Genomic DNA, 21,325 nt, shown 5'->3' with positions numbered 1-21,325 from the left:
TTCATTTGTCTAAGTTGAAGACATTTGTTTAGTTCTTCCTGCTCACTTGGTTTTGAAAATAAGTTTGAGGATAAACTGTTCAGGTTAACCATTATTGAAAGTTGTACCCAGTTGTTTTAAACATTAAATAAAATCCTAATTCCGTTCACCTCTTTGAGCATCAAAATAACACTGGCCATTTGAACTTTGAACAGTTTCAACAGTCTTAACTTTTGGCACAAAAGAGTAAGAGCTTTGCAAATCTTTTTTTCTTTTTTTTTTTTTAAATAGTTCATTATTTAAAAAAGCCTATTATAGCAATGCGCAGCACAAAATTCCATATAAAACACATTTTTAGATTTTTAGACTGGATGAATTATGTGGATGTTTGTTTTCTTTTAATGCCTTTTATAGTCAAATCACATAGATAAGAAAAATCTGTGTGAAAATTTGGCAAAATGTTTTTATTCTGGTTTTACGCATAAATCTGACTATGGTTTGTGGGTGCTGATGCTAAAAAAACTATTTTTTGTCCGTTTTAAGTCATTTGGTGTTTGCAGAAATCATGCTCACAATTCTGGTTGGCCTCATATAGTTCAGTCTACTTCCAGGGAGCTGCCAGAACTACAGCAGAACACTGGTGGCCTATAATAGTCTGGATGTGGTAACACATCTGTTGAATGTCTCAGCAAATTCTGTTTGAGTTGTAATTGTTTTTTCTTGTTTTTGGATCTTTGCAAAAAAAAAAAAAAGAGAGAAAGGAATTTTTGGTAGTAGTTGATCAAGATTTCCAAAGCAGTACTGCAGGATTGCATTGCTGCCAAATATTTAAGAAAAAATACTTTTTGCTATTCTGCATTACAAATTAATATTTTTAAAATGATTTGATAAAACTGATCTAAGTATTTATACATCACATGTATTATGATAATGCAATGCTGTAAATAGAACTGTGAATTTAATGTAACAAATGCATTAAATGAATCTAAAGTACAAACTCTGTGAACGGTACAGAACAGAATAGCAACCTTTAGAATGTCTAGAAATAAATTAATCAATGCATTTCAGTCCAAGCATAACCAATCCAAGCTGTTTTCTGGCAAACAAAACCTTGTGTGAGCTGAGTGTTGATAGCCCTCCCTGGACCCTTTCTTTTGCTGTGCCCCAGTTTTGCATGGTAGTTCAGTTCAGAACTTCACTTTGACTCAAATTAAAGAAAACAGAGAATCAATGAAAATCTTTCGTATTCTACTCTCCGATTGAAAGCTGATCCAAAACTGTGACCACAGGCCACTTTAGATCTCAGGTTACATAGTACGTGAAACGGGTTTGGCAAAGATAGCCTTTAGCCTGCTCTGCCGTGTCTTATACGGTGTAGCTGGATATGATCATATCTTTGTATGTATTTTGGAAATCCAAGGCTTGTTTTGGCAGCGTTTGCACCAGACAACCGGAGCATCGACAGAACTGCTTGAATCATATGAAAGGTAAAGTAAAACTTTCTGAATGTTTTAGTCTATCACATATACAAGATCAGTAGTGATGTGCCAAAAATCTGATCTTTTCATGATGTATTATTATAATAAAGTAAAATATTAATTCCTTAAAATAGGCACGTGGCACGATAAAGCTAGTTGAAAAGCCTACTGAAGGTGGCTGGAGTTTTTTGTTGATGATTAATAGGGTGTTTGAGGCCATCTGTTGTGCTGAACGCGGATGTTTGTGCTGCAAATCCACAGTGACAGGGCAGATAGATGAAGAGAGAAAGCCAATGGGAGGAGCTGGAGGGGATGTGGGATTTAGGAAAGAAAGAGAAAGGGAGAAGTTCCTTATAGTAAGGACTTGGCCAGGAGGATGAGATGGATAACTTGCACTGAACACTTCAGAACTCTAGAGCATTGTTTCTTGTTACCACAAGATCTGGAGATTATCACTCTGCACAGAGTCACCGCTATCATTTGTTCCTGCTCACAAATGGATTATTATCTAAAAACACAAACAGGTAATTCCAGTAGTGATGTAGATGCAGGACCGATCAATTATGTTCTCATTCCGATTTAAAATTTGTTCTCATAATGTGCTGATATAAAGGCTTATAGGTAAGCTTTCCATTGATTTATGTTTTGTTAGTATATGTGTGACCCTGGACCACAAAACCAGTCCTCTAAGTAACACAATATATTTGTAGCGATAGCCAACAATACATTGTATGGGTCAAAATTATTGATTTGTCTTTTATGCCAAAAATCATTCGGATATAAGGTAAAGATCATGTTCCATGAACTTTCTATGAAGCCCGTATTTATAATACATTATAAGCGTATTCTTAAGGCATTATAATACATTCATAATGCATTATAAAACATTATAATATGTTGTATCATCTCATGAGTATAAAAAGACAAACTGATTATAAGTAACTTTGCAAGTATGTAAACCTTCTACCTAGCCTAACCTTAACCTAAGTCTACTAATACTCTAAAGAGTGTTAGTTGACATGTAGTTAAAAAGTTGCTTATAGTCAATAGACTAAGGGGACCATCAAAATAAAACATAATGTAAAAAATAAATGTAATATGATATAGTCAATTTTAAATTAGCTAGATTAAATATGGTGTCCAAATACTCCAAATACAAGTATTATAATGTATTATAATTGTTGTTGTGAGTATTCATGAGATGATATAACATATTATAAGGTATATTATAATGCATTATGCATTCATTATAATGCCTTAGATATGCCCTCATAATGTATTATAAATAGGGGCTTCATAGAAAGTGTTACCAGATATTTTATAAATTTCCTACCATAAATATATTTAAACTTAGCACTGCTAAGAATTTCATATGGACAACTTTTCAAATAGTTGTATCTCGGCCATATATTGTCCATATAATGGACATAAATTGCCATATAATGGAAATCCTGTTTATTTCAGATGATGTATAAATCTCAGTTTAAAAAAATTGACCCTTATGACTTGTTTTGTGGTCCAGGGTCACATATTTGGCTGAGATGCAACATAGTATTTAGTAAAATTGCCTTTAGAGTTCAAATGAAGTTCTTAGCAATGCATATTACTAACATACCATGCTACTTATTATGACTGGTTTTGTGGTCCAGGGTCACATACTGTAGGGTTTTATTAAATGTACAACTGTTTCAGAAAGCTCTTAAACTCTGTCTTTTTTTATTTTTTCAGCTTTCTAAAAGATGAGGTCCAAACAGCTATCTTCACTGACTTGCCTACTCTTTGTCATCTGCTGCTGCCATGGTGGAAATATCCTGGTGTGGCCCGAGGACGGCAGCCACTGGGTGAACATGCAAGTCATTTTGAGTAAACTCCACAGCCGCAGTCATAGCCTTACCGTGGTGCGTTCGTCTAAAAGTTGGTATATCCAAGAGAATCCCTCACTCTACACAACCATCACGGTCAACCCAATGGGGACCGAAGATGTTGGGGCGGACTACTTTAAAATGTTAATAGACAGGTCTCTGGCACTACAAAGAATGTCGCCTTTCTTTCATTTCATGGAACAGCAGAAAGATATCATCAGTGTGCTAAAGGTATTTCACAATGGAGCGCTTCAAATGATTTCTACCATTTTGGACAATGCGGCGCTGGTTGAACGCTTGCGAGAAGCCAAGTTCGACCTGCTGCTAACAGATCCTGCGTTTCCAGCCGGTGTTCTGTTAGCCAATTTCCTCCACCTTCCCATGGTTTACAATGTTCGTTGGCTAAATGCGGGGGATGCTCACATGCAAATTGCACCCTCACCTCCATCCTACATCCCAATGTACAATTCACTGCTCCATGACCAAATGAGCTTCCTACAGCGAACGGAAAATGTCTTACTGTATCTGATAAGCCTTCTTCAGGAGCGATACATTATCGTGCCTATTTATAGTGAGCTGCTTAAGCATCACTTCCCGCCTGGCACTGATCTTCTGTCAATGCAGCAGTCTGCTGACATTTGGTTAATGAGAGTAGACTTTGTTTTCGAGTTTCCACGGCCCACCATGCCTAACGTGGTCTACATAGGTGGCTTTCAATGTCAGCCGGCTCAAGCGCTTCCTGCAGAACTGGAAGAGTTCATGCAAAGCTCTGGGGACCACGGAGTGGTCATCATGTCCTTGGGAGCAGCAGTCAGTGCTCTTCCAACAGCGATCACAGAGGCTGTTGCTAGAGCCTTTGCTGGGATCCCTCAGAAAGTTATATGGAGGTACCACGGGGAACGACCCTCAAGCCTGGGAAACAACACTTTACTTCTAGAGTGGTTTCCTCAGAATGATCTTCTGGGCCATCCAAAGACTCGTGCGTTTGTCTCTCACGGTGGCACCAATAGTGTCTATGAAGCTATTTACCATGGAGTCCCTGTCTTAGCTTTGCCGCTCCTCTTTGACCAGTTTGACAACGTTTTCCGTCTGCAGGTTCGAGGTGTGGCTCGAGTGCTTCAAGTCGCAACGCTCACCTCAGAAGAATTCCTCGAAGCCCTCAAAGACGTCCTCGAGAACCCGCTGTACAGAAACAGCGTCCGCAAACTCTCAGAGCTGCATCGCGATCAGCCCTTGTCTCCTCTTGATAGCGCCACTTTTTGGATTGAGTATGTTATTAGACAGAAAGGAGCAGCTCACCTTCGCTCAGAGGGGAATAACTTGCCTTGGTTCTCTTATCATAGCTTAGATGTGTTGGCATTTCTACTAACGCTTACTGTGATTGCTCTTTTGACCTCAGTATATGTCTGCAAGCTTTTGTGTTGCAGGAAGTCAATCAAAAAGAGGAAGGTGGAATGAGCCGAGCTTGAACATTTGATATTTGATTTTTGAAAAGCTGATGACACTGAATTAAATGCAGCAGCCAAATATCAGATTTGTTGACTGAGGTCCGAAACATGGGTTTGATTCCCAGGGAAAGCGTGCACTGAGCAAATGTATATATTTGAATGCAATGTGATTTGCTTTGTATAAAGTGTCTTCTAAATGCATACATGTAACATGTAAACGGAAAGTCTCGTGCATGGTGAACCTGAGTTTGTTTATTACTATGACAACTAGTTTTTACAAAAACAACTGTAGCCTGAACAAAAAAAAATGGCCACATGTGAGTTGTAAATGCAATGCCAGATTGTTGTTTAACAATACGTTAGTCTTTTACAGTTATGATTATGACGACTCTAACTCATATAAATATTTTGTACAAACTGTATGCTATTGTTTTTGGGGTGTATTCACCAAATCCTCAACACTTTATATGTTCTTTAATCAACATACTCTAGTGCCTGTAAGGAAGCCAACATAGTGTAATTTCCATGTCAGCCTTGATATTGTTCCCTCTCCAACTGTGAATGTGTTTTAAATCATCATTAAAGGTTTAATCGGCAACTTCTTTTCTTGTTTCAGTTCCAATGCACTTCCTGGTATTTCTTATCTCAGGTCATGAATTCTTTCCTGCTTTCATTCATTTACCACATGTTCACATCTGCAGAATAAAAGCTATTGGGAATCAGCAGCATTTCGAATCCTAACACACTTCACAAACAGGCATGTTTAAAAATTAATCAAGGTTACAAGGTGTGCATCACAAAGGAATACTTCATAAATGTACACTGGCATTTCAAACTTCTATTGTTAGGGAACTTTGCTATTACATTGTTTAGATCCTCCATTCAAAACAGTGTTCCAGTGCAGGTCGGTAAGCTAGAGCGGGGGGTCGCGGGGTAGAGGGGTGTCACAGGGGACATGGAAACGACTATAAGGGTGTTACAGCTTGTCTCTCAGTGGCCCTTCCGTCTGAAAGAACAGCCTGGACTCTCTCATATCTTTGCCTCACATAATAGCCAGCAGGCAGGAGGGTGTTTTTGTTCTGAAGGAGAAAGGCTTCAGGATGTTGCTGCTCAAAAGCAGTAGAAGTGGCTTCCTGCTGGGGGAAATGATCAAAAAGCCAGACAAGCCCCTGGTTGGACACGGTAGAACTTTCCACTCCAATGCATACACAGGGTCATGCACATGTAGTGGAGCTGGACGTGCAGAAGACGCTCTCCAGACCTCCTCAAGGTGAGAATATTTATCTTTTTTTTAATGAATATATGCAAAGGTTCCAGAACAAACAATTTCAATTGTTGTGATTGAAATTGTTTTGTGTTGGAACAGTATCATGTGACATTTCTGTGTTCTGCTCAGGTTGCTTAACCATTGTTGGAGGTGACTGGAAAAACTGAGTAATGGTTTGATTCAATATGTTTAATGAGAAGTTTGAAGATTCAAATGTCATGGACGAGTCACAACCATAGAAACCATGCTTCTGAGTAAGTTACAATTCCTCTGCATAATATATTTAAAACAACTAGACATGCATATGCATGATACTGATTAGTGATTTTGGTTTCATGTTATGGTTGACATTAAAATTTGGTACTGTTTTGTTTGAATAAATTAAAAATAAAAATCAAACACTAAGAACTAAAATCAATAATTTAAAAAGAATGTAAGTATTACAACAATAAAAAGTACACTACTGTTAAAAAATGTGTTGTATTTTTTTTTTTTTTCTTTTATTGCAATTATTTGTCACATTTATTTGATTTAACACTCTAAAAAGTGCTGGGTTAAAAAATAACCCAACCATAACCCAGCTGCTGGGTAACTATGGGACAGAACACGCGTTGGGTTGTTTTGACCCAAGTGCTGGGTTAAATTATTTGACCCAAAATGCTGGGTTGTTTATTTGACCCAACCAGTGGGTCAGATTAACTGTGTTGCTGGGTTAAACACTACCTAAATATTGGGTTATTTGTTGTCTAATTGCCTTGCTACCTTTATATTTACCAATAATAATATATAAATCACAAAAGAATGTAAAATTATTATTGTTTTTCTGTAATACAGTTACACAACACAAAAAAATGCATCTGTAAATGTCAATTTAATGAGTTTACATATTTCTTTTTAATACAGTTTTCAAATAGGTGCAGCTGTCACACATTTTGTCAAACACTTACAGACACAAATAACGGTTTTAGTAGATCAGTTTCTTTTAAACACAGAACTGTAAACAAGGCACAATATATTCCTATTCTTTATGTCAACATTACAGCAGCAGAACACTCAAATTAATTATTACCACATTAGAATCATTCCAAACATTGTGCCATTAAAACTAAGCCAAACAAAGAGTCCACCAGACAATTCTTACAAAACATGTTACAAGTGGCCAAAAAAAAACAAAAAACTGTTGCTCTCAAAAACTTCACACATGAAGACTTATGTCCATCAATATGATATACTGCAAGCTGGAGAAATTCCCGGGCAACAAGTCCGCTTCAATGGCATGGCCTGGAACAACGGCGAAGGTCTAGAAATGTTGTTGTCTCATCCCAAGGCTCAAATCCACCATGTTGGTCCCCACCTGTTAATTATACGGCATTTAGTCTTGCAACATAACTAACATTTTAAGTTAAGTGTATTTTATGAACAAACACAGAGGCATGAAATAAATGCTCATTTTACATCTCAACTTTTCATACAGTTGTGGCCAAAATTATTAGAACACTTTTATTTTCACCAGCTAAATAATGTTTTAAGTCAGTGATTTCTATTTTTTGCTGTAGTGTGTCAGTAGGAAATATCGGTTTACATTTCCATTCATTTTGCCATTGTGATAATCCAGTGACATTTTTGTTTGCACAACAGCCAGTGCTCCACACAGAGATCTGATCTCATCATCATCCAGAAGAACTGTGACAGCGTCTCCAAGATGCTCCAAGAGACCTACCTGCAAAGCTACAGTACTGTTGAAAGTTTTAAGCACTTGTCTAAAAATGTCACAAAATGATGCTGTCAAAAATAATGTCATAAATGTTCTTTATCAATTAAGCTTGATTAACTAAATTAAATCAACATTTGGTTTGACCATCCTTTTGCGTTTAAAGCCGCTTTTGCCCTATAGGTGCACTTGCACATAGTTTTTCAGGTAGCTTTGCAGGTAGGTCTCTTGAAGCATCTTGGAGACGTTGTCACAGTTCTTCTGGGTTTAGTCTGTCTCAGTTTGTTCTGTTTCTTCATGTCATTCCAGACGGACTGGATGATGATGAGATCAGATCTCTGTGTGGAGGATTGGCTGTTGTGCAAACAAAAACCTCACTGGATTATCACAATTAAAGGCAAAATGAATGTTTGGAAATGTAAACTGATATTTCTTACTGACACACTACAGCAAAAGATAACAAACACTTACTTAAAATCATTTTTTAGCTGGTGAAAATACTACTGTTATAATAATTTTGGCCACCACTGTGTTTATATATATATATATATATATATATATACACCCTTATTAGAGCAGAAAACGTAAAACAAAACTTACAGGTTGTACGTCAATGAATGGCCTCCGGGATTCCGTGGTTGTGGGTCTGAAGACCTTTTATCCAGAGTGGGCAGGACTTTGAAAGCACTTTCCCCTTTAGCATCTAAAAAATAGGAATAATATGCAAACTGTGAAACATATTTTATAATCAAAACAACAAACTGAAACACTTTCATATGAAGATTTCTTCATTCCTTTAAATAATGCAAATTAATTCCCACCCTCATTCAACTACTGCAGGTTAAGTTTAGGTATGGGGTCAGATTCAGGGATGTAGAATATGCTCATGCAGAATAAGGCATCAGTATGTGCTTCATAAGTACTAATTAACAGCCAATATACAAGCTAATAAGCAACTAGTTAAGTGTTACTGTACCATTGTATTTACCAGTTGATGTGTGTCAAATACAGTTGCATATTGTTTTTATAGATTGACATATTATAAGAAAAAGCTTACCTTAAGTCATGTCACCCAGGAATGTCCCTTGCTGAGCACTGGCAAGAATTAGGTCTGCAACTGTAGCCCAGTCTTCAAAAAGTCTGCCTCTGGATATAGCTTCCTAAAGTCTTGTGAAATCTGATAAAATCTGAAAAACAAATGTGGTTCAATAAGTTTAAAGTTTATACTGGTCTCCTAGTTTGTAATGCAACACAGGCATTCACTAAAATAGAGGAAGAGTTAGGGGCCGTTGACATGCCGCGCCTAAAAACGCGTGAAAACGCAAGGCGCGTCGCTTTCTTTCTTTCCAAAACGCAGCTTGCTCTCCCATGGCGTCTGCCGTTGCTAAGCAACCATGTCCCGCGCCTGGAAAAAACGAGCTTCCATTATGAGCGTATATTGGCATCTACATTTGAATTAACGAACTTCAGTGCGCAAAAAACGCGACATGTGAACGGCCACATACACCACGAGAGATTCAGTCTAACTTTACATACTGTAGCTAAGACAACATTACATTTAAGTGATAAACAATAGTACATACGAGTCATATTGTGGTTTAACATTATTAAAGTAAGGGACATAGCGTTTTAGCTAATGCAGATACTCAAGGAAAAAAGCGCGAAAATGCTCAACATAAAACATATGGATCTATCGTCGGATTCGGCATGTCGCAGACATTTACTTGAAAAAATATGCCCTTAAAAGATCAATTTGTGTATGAAATTATCTAATTTTGACAAAACATTACAAAGCCATACAGTATGCAGACAGTAAAGGAACTTACCCCCGTATTTCTGACGTACTCTTTCCATAAGGCGTTAAAATAAAGGCCATATGTATACTGTAAGTTATACAAATAACACCACACACACACACACACACACACACACACACACACACACACACACACACACACACACACACACACACACACACACTTTATATAACAATAAAGCGATTGTTGAGGCAAAAAAGTACATCGCTAGGCTGCTTAAGTTACAACGTTCATCATTCACGGAATAAAATGCCAACCCCGCACAGCGACATATCAAATATTGCATTAAACAGTGAAATCAGTGTGCTCTAAAACACAACTTATTAAAAATAAAGGTAAATAATTATATGATCATATTATTAATTTACCTTATAATCCTGCTTGCTGCGAGGTGCGGGACCGCCTGGCGAGGAGACGAGTGAAGAATCCAGAATGTTCGATGAAGTGAAAAAAATAAACAAACCGGTTGGGTCAAAATAACCCAACCCAGGTGTTCATAGTAAAAGACCCAGCATGATCAACCCAACTGTGTGTTTACAGTGCCTCAAACAACCCAGAATTTTGACCCAGCACAATTAACCCAGCAATGTGTTTACAAAAATAACCCAGCACTTTTTAGAGTGAAATGTAGTTAAAGCGTATAAATTTATATAATTCATAAATCAACATTGTGAAATATTATAACAATTAAAAATACCTGTTTAATATTTTAATTTTTTAGTATGTAATTTATTTCTGCGATAGCAAAGCCGAATTTTCAGCAGCCATTACTGCAGTTTTATGATCACATGATCCTTCAGAAATCATACGAATATGATTTGGTGCTTAATAAACATTTCTTATCTTTCTTTGTAATGTTTCTTTTTTTTTATAGCATTTATGTCGTCAGTGTGAAAAACAGTTGTTCTGCTTAATCATTTTGGGAAACTGTGGTACATTTTCCAGACTTTTTTTGTTAATATAAAAACAGCTTTTATTTAAAATAAAAACCTTTTGTAGCAATGTAAAAGTCTTTACTATCACTTTTGATCAATTTAATGTGTCCTTGCTCAATAAAATGATTCGTTTCAAATATTTTGTAAAACCAAAAATCTTTGAAAGTCAGTGTATATTAATTTACTAAAGATTACATTTAGTTGTTAAATTATTTGTGTTTTTAAAGATTAACTTTCTAGATGATGGCAAAGGTCATCTAAATGTACAAAAAAAAAACATGGTAAATGAGCATTAACAATTATATATCCACTATAAACCAATATATACTCTGTTAATGTTAGGTTAGATACAACCCAGTGCTGGGTAAATTATGGACAAACCCAACAACTGGGTTATTTTGACCCAGCAGTTTGGTTCAATTTTTAACCCAACCTTCTAGGTAGTTTAATTTAACTATTTAACTATTGTTGAAAAAGTACTATATGGCTGGCTTTAAATGAACCCAAAATAAGTTACATTAAAAATTAGTACATTAAAAATCAGGCACATTAATACTAGAGGCATCAGCAATAATCAAAAGGTGAACATTTATTAATACGCAATTTAAAAAAATGCTTATTAGTATGTCAAATACTGATTCATCCCAATCTTCCAGTAAATTACCTGTATATTGCGCAACCACATTGGTAACCTATTTGAGCTACTAAAAAATTCTTCTAAAACATTTTCAAATTTTCCACAGACCTGACTAACGGGAGCTGCCAAATCCCTCTGGCAAATGACCGAATAGGTCTGACCTACATCTACAGCCTTGCCTTCTCAATTGGACTCCCAGCTAACCTGCTGTCCCTCTGGGGACTGTACCAGCTAGGCCGATCTGGTGGAGGCGGCTGCCAGCTGGTCTATATCCTCAACTTACTCCTTTCAGATCTTCTCCAGCTACTGACCTTGCCACTGTGGATCCTCTACCTGCAGGGAGACCACCGCTGGCCTTACGGGTCTGTGACCTGCCAACTAGTGGGCTACGTTTTCTACGTTAACCTCTACGCCAGTGTGATTTTTCTTTGCCTCATTGCCCTGGACCGCTGTCTAGCTATCGTGTACCCTCTCAGCAGCCGTGGTGTACGGAAAGTGCGGGTGGCAGCGTTTTCTGGTGTGGTAGTGTGGACTTTGATATTTCTCTTCTGCCTGACTGGCCTCTACCCATCTGTGTTTGAGCCCCAGAGAGAGCTATGTCTGGAACAGTACCCTGTGAGCACTAGATTTGCTTACTTTAAAATCGCCACAGTCGCTTTAGGGTTTCTGATGCCCTGCTCTATACTATGGTAAGTTAATGCATTTTTATTCACCTGTACCTGGGTCAATGAAATAATGCTCTTTTTTTGTCCAAATCTAATGATCTATTTAAAAATACATTCAAAATGCAGTTCACACGTTCATTACACCTCTTTCACAATGAGCATGTTTTTAACTTCTGAATAGCCAAGGATCAGCAATTTCTATGTAAGGATGTGTTCACACTTGTCATATAGGTTCAATTAAAACTAACTCTAGTGCGATTGCTCTATTAGTGCGGTTCATTTGAGCAAGTGTGAACGCTGCCATCCGAATCCTGGTGTGCCCCAAACAAGCGGACCGAGAACGCTAAAAAGATGAGTCTAGGTCCGCTTCCAAACGAACTCTGGTGCGGTTCGAATAAAATATGAATGCACCAAATACTTCTAAACAAACCAAAAACACAAAGTAATGAGAAGATGCGATACTATGCGACATGATTTTATGAAGGGAACAAGCAGTGTATCCAAAACAAAATGAGCAGAGGGCAAACGTGGAGCAACGAGAAGGTAAAGTACCTATTATGAGCTCTTTGTGAGTAGGTTCTGTATCTTCAGGTTTGTTGTCACAAATGCCAGTGTGATCGCTAAGCAGACCAGGACCAAATGTATAATTTTTCTTTTCGGTCCGGACCAAATGTATAATACGAACTGAACTACAAGTGTGAACACACCTTAAAACTGATCAGGTAGACCAAACTGTAAGTCGTAGAGATCGGCCTGACGGGGGCGCTACGGCGATCAAAAGTACGAAATCACTTATAACTCCTAAACCAGTCATCACAGGCTCAAGTGTCTTTAAAATCCTTGGCTCATGCCAGACAAAACGCATTGGATTCACTTGTCACTCTGTGAAATTTCCGAGTATTTCAGATTTTTTGACAAACCTATTTTTGTTAACTAGTCCAAGGTTTTTCACCCGATCGGAACCAAGCAAGTGCAGAAAGATTCTCTGGAGAGTGAATATCAGTAATTATCAAAAAATCACTCTCACAAAGAGACGCCAAAATGTTCGAAAGTGAAAGGGCCCTTTTTAACTAAAATGGCTATAACTCCTAAACGGAATGAGATATCTTCGCCATACTCAGAACACCTATGTAAGAGTTGAATCTGAGGTCACATGAAAACAGTTGCGGAGCTTGGCCACTTGGTGGCGCTATAAGAGGGGAAAAACCCTATAACTAATAAAAAAAAAACATTGCTGCCATTGGCCGATGAACTTTGAGCACCTTTCAGAAAAGGATAATGGAGGTCAATTGGAGCAAAACTTGGTGGGCCTGGTTGACTCACAGCCCTAAAGGTCTGAGATAAATTTGAAAGAAATCGACCACTGGGGGGTGCTATTGCATATTTCAAGGGCAGAAACGATTGTATATTGCATGGTTTTTCACACATACGCACGATATTAATATCATATGATAGACCTCCTCATTCCGAACGCCTCTAGAACCACTGCTGGCAATCAAATTGTTTATTAAATGATTGAGAAGATGTAAAAAAATACTTTTGCTAACTAGTCTTTTTTTCGCTCAGTCTGAAAAAAAAAACACTGCAGTACAATTCTCTGGATTCTCTAGGTCAATAATTATGAAAAAAGCTGAAATTTACCCTTTCTAAATCTAAAACAGAGTTGTTTAGAAAAGGGGCCTGTCCAAGCCTATAAAGCCTAAAGGAAAACTTAAAACACACAAAAGCACATGCAACAGCTGATTCTAAGGGTGTGTTTACACTTGTAGTTTGGTTCATTTTTATTTTGTCTTATTATTTCTTAGAAGTGTAATAATATTATTAATATTTAAAAATAAAATTAATTGCTAGTCAAATCAATGTGGTGTAGCCAATATGCTGAAAAAAAAAACACAAAACATGAAGAAGACATATCACACAGAGGGCATCCACTGACCCTGTGTGTCAAGGTCAACAAGTCTCTTAGAATAAGATCATTTGACCATTTTATAACAAGACAGGGTTAGTTTAGGTTGTAAAATGACTCCTTAACACACTGATGTGCATGTATAGGCTAAATATACGATATTTCTAAAACAAAAATTACCTTTGAAATTTTTAGAGAATTTATTGTTCATTTGATTTCATAGTTACCTATTATGATTATTTTTAAATCTATTTTATGTAAAGCACTTTAAATGCCATTAAACTTGCTTTGCCTTTCGTTTGAAAATGGAATATTTAAAACCATTTAAAAATGATTTTAAAAATAAGAAATCCATTATTATGTATTTGTGGTGTAAAGAATATATTTTTATGTTTTACTTATGTATATTTGTTGTACATTTTTATTATGTGGTTTGAATTTTTTCTTGAAAATGGTATAAATTTTTTTAAAACCCTATGAAACCAACATAAATACCAAGAGTATGAGTACTTTCTAAAAACTTGGCACGTGTGATTTTTAAAATATTATCGCAGATGCTCTCATTTATCATTGACTCTGCCTGCATTGTTTTCCTTACAAAAACTTTTTACCAACCCGTATTTATTGGCACGTTAGAAACATGTTGTCTCAGCACACAGGGCTAGGAATGAATTAGCATGCCATCAGAATGCCATTGCACAGATGACAAACACAGATACACTGTCTCTTTAAAGGAATGTTACTGTAAACACAATCAGAACTACATCGTTCATAACCTTTTGGCCTTTCTGTCCTTTTATTCACATTTAGGTACACCTCAGCCCGAATCGGGCTGACTCTACGGAACTCCCCGTCTGTCGCGGATCACGAGCGCCGCAGGATTGTCGCAACCCTGGTTGTCATCACTGTCATCTTCATTGTCATTTTTGGTCCCTATCATCTGGTGGTCGGCTACAGATTTGTTACCCTGCTTCTCTCGAAAAGTGAAAAAGACCAGTGTTCGGTGGAAGTTTCTCTCTACCTTTACTATCGAATCTGCTATGGGCTCACCAGCCTCAATACACTTCTAGACCCGCTTTTCTACATCTTTCTTTGCAACGATGCTCGCCAAGAGCTTCGCAGATCTCTTCTCTGCCCCTGCCGGGGTCACGGGGTGCACCAGGGATCACGAGCACCGTCTTTTCCAAAAAGTCACCTCAGCCGCAGTGCAGATGTGTAGCTGTCTCATACAGATGCTAATCGGAGTCGGAGTCTTTGTAAGGCATTTGCTGAAAACAAAGTTTTTCACACATGACGTGAAAGTGTCTTATCAGGCCAAGATTTGACAAATTACCTGTCACCACTGTGACAACGTCAGTGATGTCATTGAGACACGGCTGGTATGAGACAGTGGCACGTCCTCTGGATCACTGTCAGTAGGAACAACATGTTTCAGAGCTACGCTTTCAGCATCTTCAATCAAATGTTTAGACTCCCAGACAGCCTGAGGAGATTCTAATGCATTCTCTGTATTTACAATACTTTATTATTATGCCTGGACTAAATTCAGGTGTTATTACACAACCGTTGAAAAGTTTGGAGTTAAAATGTTTTAAAAAGAAGTCTCTTGTGCTCACCAAGCCTGAATTTATTTGATATAAAATATTGTAATTTATTTGTGTGATGGCAAAGCTGAATTTTCTGCAGCCATTACTCCATTAAATCATTCTAATATGCTGATTTGGTGCTCAAAAACATTTATAATTTTTGTCAATGTTGAAAACTTTTGTGCTTCTTAATATTTTTGTGAAAACCATGAGGTTTTCGGGATTCTTTGATGAATATAAAAGTTAAAAAGAACAGCATTCATTTTAAGTAGAAATCTTTTGTAACAATCTAAATGTCTTTACTTTGGAAGTAAAGAAAGAAAGGTAACTGCAAACTTTATCTCACATTTCATACTTTTTTCTAACAATTTTTGAGTTTACGTTGCACAATTAAACCTATTTACTCAGAATTGTAAGATTTAAACTAGAAATTCTGGAAGAAAGTCTAAATTGTGAGATATAAACTTACATTTGTAAGAACAAAAGTCAAAATTGTCTAGACTAAGTCACTCACTGAGACTAAGTTTTTATTTTTATTCTGTGGCCGAAACAACCAAATAGAACTATGAGATATAAACTCAGAATTGTGAGTTGGAAGAAAAAAGAAATTGTGAGATATTAACTCAGAATTGCAAGAAAGTCAGAGTTGTATCTTGCATTTCTGACTTTTTCATTTGGAAAATCTGAAAAAAAAAGTCAGAACTGTTAGATAAAAAGTTGCAATTACACAAAAATAAAGGTTCTTTATTGGCGTTGATGGTTCCATGTAGAACCTTGAAAATCCCTGGAACCTTTTAAATGCAGAAATGGTTCTTTATAGTCAAAAAAAAGGTTCTTTAGATTTTTTTAAATGTTCTTCAAAATTATTCTTTTCACTGAAAGGTTCTTTGGGGAACCAAAAATGGTTCTTCTATGCTATGGCATCACTGCAAAAACACCCTTTTGGAACTAATTTTTTAGAGTGTATCTTTTTATTTTTTTACTACATGGTGAAAACTGGCTTCCATACTCTTTTGATCAGTTTCATTTGTCGTTAATTAATAATTCTTGCTTTAAAAAAAGAAAACTCTAACTGGCCCCAATCTTTTAAATGGTAGTATTGTGTCCAACATCTGTCAAATCTGTGCTACGCTCTGTTATTTTAACAAAATACAAGACTGTGATAAAAGTAAGAAATAAGCATATAGAATTGGTTCAGGATTATGGAAAAAGCTGCTTAAAAACCAGCGATCCTGGATCACTGCTAGTCAGAAATCAATGCAAAGGTCAAGCTCTTCTAAAATGGTTTTAAGAATTCCCAAAACAGGTCTGACGCCTACTGGAGGATATATGCAAAGCCAGGCGAATGCATACATGTGCTTTCATATGCTAATAATACAGTACATGCCTATAGACTGCGTTGGATGCATTTATACTACAGGACTGAAATGTATATTTCCAGCATACTGCAGCTATCAATTCGTTCACCTCTGGAAGAAACTGGCTATATTCAGAATATAATAATAATGTACTGCTTACTGTGCAGTATATGACGCCTACTCTTTTTAAAATAGAATGTGACACAGTACACAGTATGAGTATGCAACAATAAACACATATCAACAGTACTGTGCTGCATTGTTTTCATATGACCCTTTTTTACCAGTTGTGGTAAGAGTAACTACTTGTTTTGCAGTGTAAAAAAAATTTGGTTAATACAGCTTCTGATTCATTTGCCACACTGAAAATGAAAGCTCACATTAGGTAAATCAAGTAAGTAAATGGATGTTAGAGTAAATTGGAGTTTCCAATTCTTAAAGGGCTGTTAAAAATGTGAAATACACATGTTAAATGACTTGAGACTGTGTGAATTCTCATGGTGCTATCTGACAATCCAAGAATCATGTTATTTTTCTGTCTCTCCAGAATGATTAGTCCCACAGTCCAAATAATTGGCTCAGAACAAAAACCTGGATGTGGAACATAAAGAAAGATGGCAGATTTCCAAATCAGTGTCTGCATTTGAATGAGCACTAAAAGAGTAAACCGAGTAAAGGATGTACTGTCATATATAATGAAATATTTGTCTGTATATGTTCCTTGCAAAATATATATATATATATATATATATATATATATATATATATATATATATATATATATATATATATATATTTAAATTTGATCACAGCTGGTTTTAATACACAGCTATTGAATGGCCAACAATGGAGAAAAAAGTGCTTTTTAGGCCCAGATGGTGTAGTTACGCAATCTAACAGCATATGACTCAATAAAAAGGGGCCCCCTAAAAAAAGGTTCATGACTTTTTCATAAGTTTTGAATATATGTATGGACATTGTAACAGAAATCAGGTTTCCTTTCAGCAGTTTCAGAATATGTATATTATGCATGTGTGATTCTGAATAAATAACCTGCTAAATTCTCAAGGCAATAAAGTCAGGGATCCCACTGCTGTTTAAAATTTGAAATTAAATGTTGTATGGTTTCTTAAGAGTGAGTCAGTTTAGGGTTAATGATTTTAAAGTCTTAACAAGCTTGAAACTACTTGGCCTACTAAATCCATTATAAGATTTTGGAGAAAATAAAATAGCATGAATAATTAAAAGCCTTGACAAAACACTTAATTTTCTCTTATTGTAAGACCACTTTCAGTGTACCGACATCCATTGTGTTACCAGTTCAGTTCCTTTATGTTTAGATGCCTCTGTGGATAAAATGAAAGATGCCATTTGACTTCAGGCTAAGATTTCTCTTGGCTCAACTACCATCACCATCCAAACCATTGTGAGAACGTACGTATGCATATTGTGGCGCTACATTACCCTCTGTTGGTGGTCACATGTAACTACATATATGATTATGTTTACTATACAGAGTTTTGTTGTTTTCTTTGGCTAGGCATCATAGCTTATGTCTGACTATGTTTTCCTTGCACCTGTTTGGCAGACTGACTGTGGCGTCATGCAAAATGATAAATCTGCCCCAGTGGGAAAATGCTGTCACCAGCCTTCAGTGTATAAACCCTTTTTGCTTGACTAATGGTTTGGGATTATTAAAATATACAGTATCAGTCAAAAGTTTTTGAACAGTAAGATTTTTAATGTTTTTTAAAGAAGTCTCTTCTTATCACCAAGCCTGCATTTATTTGATCCAAAGTACAGCAACAAAAACTGTAAAATTCTGAAATATGTTTACTATTTAAAATAACTGTTTTTAAAGCTAAATTTTCAGTATCATTATTCCAGTTCTCAGTGATCCTTCAGAAATCATTCTAATATGCTGATTTGCTGTTCAAGAAACATTTTTTATAATTATTATTATCAATATTTAAAACAGTTGAGTTTTTTTTTTTTTCAGGATTATTTGATGAATAGAAAAATTCAAAGATCAACATTTATCTTAAAGGGGCTATATGCAATTTTCTGACATTTAAACTCGCGACTGACACCCGTGGCCAAAAGAACTGCTCTTCCTTTCTGTTCGCTCATGCAAACTTCACAAGTCATCCGCTGCAAAGAAGTCAACATTATGTTTACAGAGGTAAGAACAGTCAAATACATATATTGTTTGAGAAACTAAGTTTGTTTGCAATAATAGGCTAATTGCTGACTAGCGGTGGTGGCAGAGTGATCTGAAACGTTTAACATGAACGCGCTTGACGTCACATCCGCAGACAGCGCGCGAAAAATCCGACCCGACAGAAAATAGGAAAAATAGGATACAGGCTTATAGGTGCACCCACTGTGAGCTGACAAGGTGTCAGTATGCTCATCAGGAGATGTTTGAGTCATAAATGGTCAAATAAAAGGCTATTGTTACATTTATTTTGGGGAAAAAGTTGCATATAGCCCCTTTAAATGAAAAGCTTTTGTAACATTATACACTATTCAAAAGCTTGGAGGCAGTAATTATTTTTTTGGAGGGGGGACTATAGAAATTAATAGTTTTATAATGTTACAAAAGATTTCTGTTTCAGATAAATGCAGAAAAACTTTCTATTAGTGCTAAAAATTCAGCTTTGAAATCACAGGAATAAATTAGGCCTACATGTAAAAAAAAAATCATTTTAAATAGTAAAAATATTTCAGAATTTTGCTGTTTTTGCTTTACATTGGATCAAATAAATGGAGGCTTGGTGAGCAGAAGAGACTTCTTTACAAACTTACTGTTCAAAATCTTACTGTTCAAAACCTTTTGACTGGTAGTATATATATATATATATATATATATGCTTAGAAAGTTGCATTTATTTGATCAAAAGTAAGGTAGAATAATAATATTGTGAAATATTATTAGAATTTAAAAGGTTAATTATTCCATCACAAGTGTTGAAAACACTTATGTGTGGAAACCCTGATACATTTTTTTCATTATTCTTTTAATTGTTATTTAAAAGTTAAAAATAATTAACTGTTGTGTCAATTTGTATGACAATTTTTGAAAAAAAAATTGTTGTTAAAAAAGTTTAAACAGAAGTCATTCTAAATAGATTTTTTGTAACCTTTAGAAATGTCTTTAATGACACTTTTGATCAATTTAATGTATAAGTGTCTATCTTATAAAACAGTAACTTCCAAATTCACTTTATATTACACCCTTTACAAATGCAGTTGCTTGGATCTGTTCAGACATCCTCACATCCTCTGATGTTTGACACATGTCCTCCAACATCTGCTGTCTTCAGCTGTTATAAGCCTTTAACCCCCTCCTGAGTTCCTCACCCTCTCATTTGGTCAAACCGTTTGACGTGTCGTTCCTCACCCATCGGTAAGTGACATCAAATCAGCCAACATCCTGGAGCAGTTTACACCTTCCAACTGTTGTTAAGTATCCCAGCCTCCTGTAGACTATTCTTTTTTCTATCTTTTTATCTTTTGTATCAGATATCAGTCCAGTGAAAATAATATGCAACATTAAGTTCATCTGAGTGCCAGTCATAAAGCTGTAAGATTTCATGATCAAACATCTGCCAACAAAAGTATTGTGGGAATATATTGTGGTTATGCCATGGTATTTGATTACTGAATGTTGACATAAAGTACACTACCAGTCAAAAGTTTTTAAACAGTAAGATTTTTTGAAGAATTCTCTTCTGCTCACCAAGCCTGCACTTATTTGATCTAAAGTACAGCAAAAACTGTAAAAAAAAAAAAAAATACTATTTAAAATAACTGTTTTCTATTCAAATATATTTTAAGATGTAATTTATTCCTGTGATTTCAAAGCTGAATTTTTAGCATCATTACTCCAGTCACATGATCCTTCAGAAATTATTCTGATTTGCTCCTCAAAAAAACATTCATTATTATTATTATTATTATGTTGAAAACAATAGAATTGTTTCAGGTTTCTTAGATGAATAGAAAGAACAGCATTTATCTGAAATAGAAATGAATTATAAATGTCTTATTCATCACTTTTGATCAATTTAAAGCGTCCTTGCTAAATGAAAGTATTTATTTCTATGATTTCTTTATAGTTTATAGTTAAATATTATAGTGTATAATGTTACAAAATGTAACTTTTTTTAAGAGAAATGCTGATCTTTGGATCTTTCTATTCATCAAATAAATATTGATAATAATAATTATTATTATTATTATAAAAATGTTTCTTGAACAGCAAATCAGCATTTTAGAATGATTTCTGAAGGATCATGTGACACCGAAGACTGGATTAATGGTACTGAAAAAAATGTAGCTTTAATCACAGGAATAAATTACATTTGAAAGTATATTCAAATAGAAAGCAGTTATTTTAAGTAGCAAAAATATTTCACAATATAACTGCTTTTGCTGTATTTTGGATCAAATAAATGCAGGCTTGGTGAACAAAAGAGTATTCTTTAAAAAAACAATAAACATCTTACTGTTTAAAAACTTTTGACTGGTAGTGTACTTCAAACAGAATTGTAAGGGTTATAAAAAAGCAGCAGTTTGAGTACAAGGTTTTAGTTTAGTCCTTGAGACTAATTCAAAAAGAAATACACAGGATATTTTGGAGATTTAAAAAAATGACATACAAAATCAATCGG

General features: G+C 35.7%; 2 protein-coding genes across 3 annotated transcripts; both read left to right on the top strand.

Moving 5' to 3' along the window:
- Positions 1–1,155: 1,155 nt before the first annotated feature.
- On the top strand, positions 1,156–5,357 carry ugt5g1 (UDP glucuronosyltransferase 5 family, polypeptide G1). 2 transcript variants are annotated; one of them, XM_073836320.1, is made up of 2 exons: positions 1,156–1,466; positions 3,186–5,357. In XM_073836320.1, the coding sequence occupies exon 2, from the start codon at positions 3,197–3,199 to the stop codon at positions 4,775–4,777; it is 1,581 nt and encodes a 526-aa protein (XP_073692421.1). In that variant the 5' UTR covers positions 1,156–1,466; positions 3,186–3,196; the 3' UTR covers positions 4,778–5,357. The 2 variants fall into 2 exon arrangements, with proteins under 2 accessions (XP_073692421.1, XP_073692420.1); XM_073836319.1 differs by lacking the exon at positions 1,156–1,466 and adding an exon at positions 1,842–1,981.
- Positions 5,358–5,957: 600 nt separating this feature from the next.
- LOC141332148 (probable G-protein coupled receptor 132) lies at positions 5,958–17,192 on the top strand. The gene is made up of 4 exons (XM_073837251.1): positions 5,958–6,037; positions 6,164–6,288; positions 11,241–11,823; positions 14,516–17,192. The coding sequence occupies exons 2-4, from the start codon at positions 6,279–6,281 to the stop codon at positions 14,922–14,924; spliced, it is 1,002 nt and encodes a 333-aa protein (XP_073693352.1). The 5' UTR covers positions 5,958–6,037; positions 6,164–6,278; the 3' UTR covers positions 14,925–17,192.
- Positions 17,193–21,325: the final 4,133 nt, after the last annotated feature.

Source organism: Garra rufa, chromosome 3 (assembly GCF_049309525.1).
Source record: "Garra rufa chromosome 3, GarRuf1.0, whole genome shotgun sequence".
NCBI lineage: Eukaryota > Metazoa > Chordata > Actinopteri > Cypriniformes > Cyprinidae > Garra > Garra rufa.
Note: the sequence above shows the minus strand (reverse complement) of the source record. Positions and strands in the feature narration are given on the sequence as shown.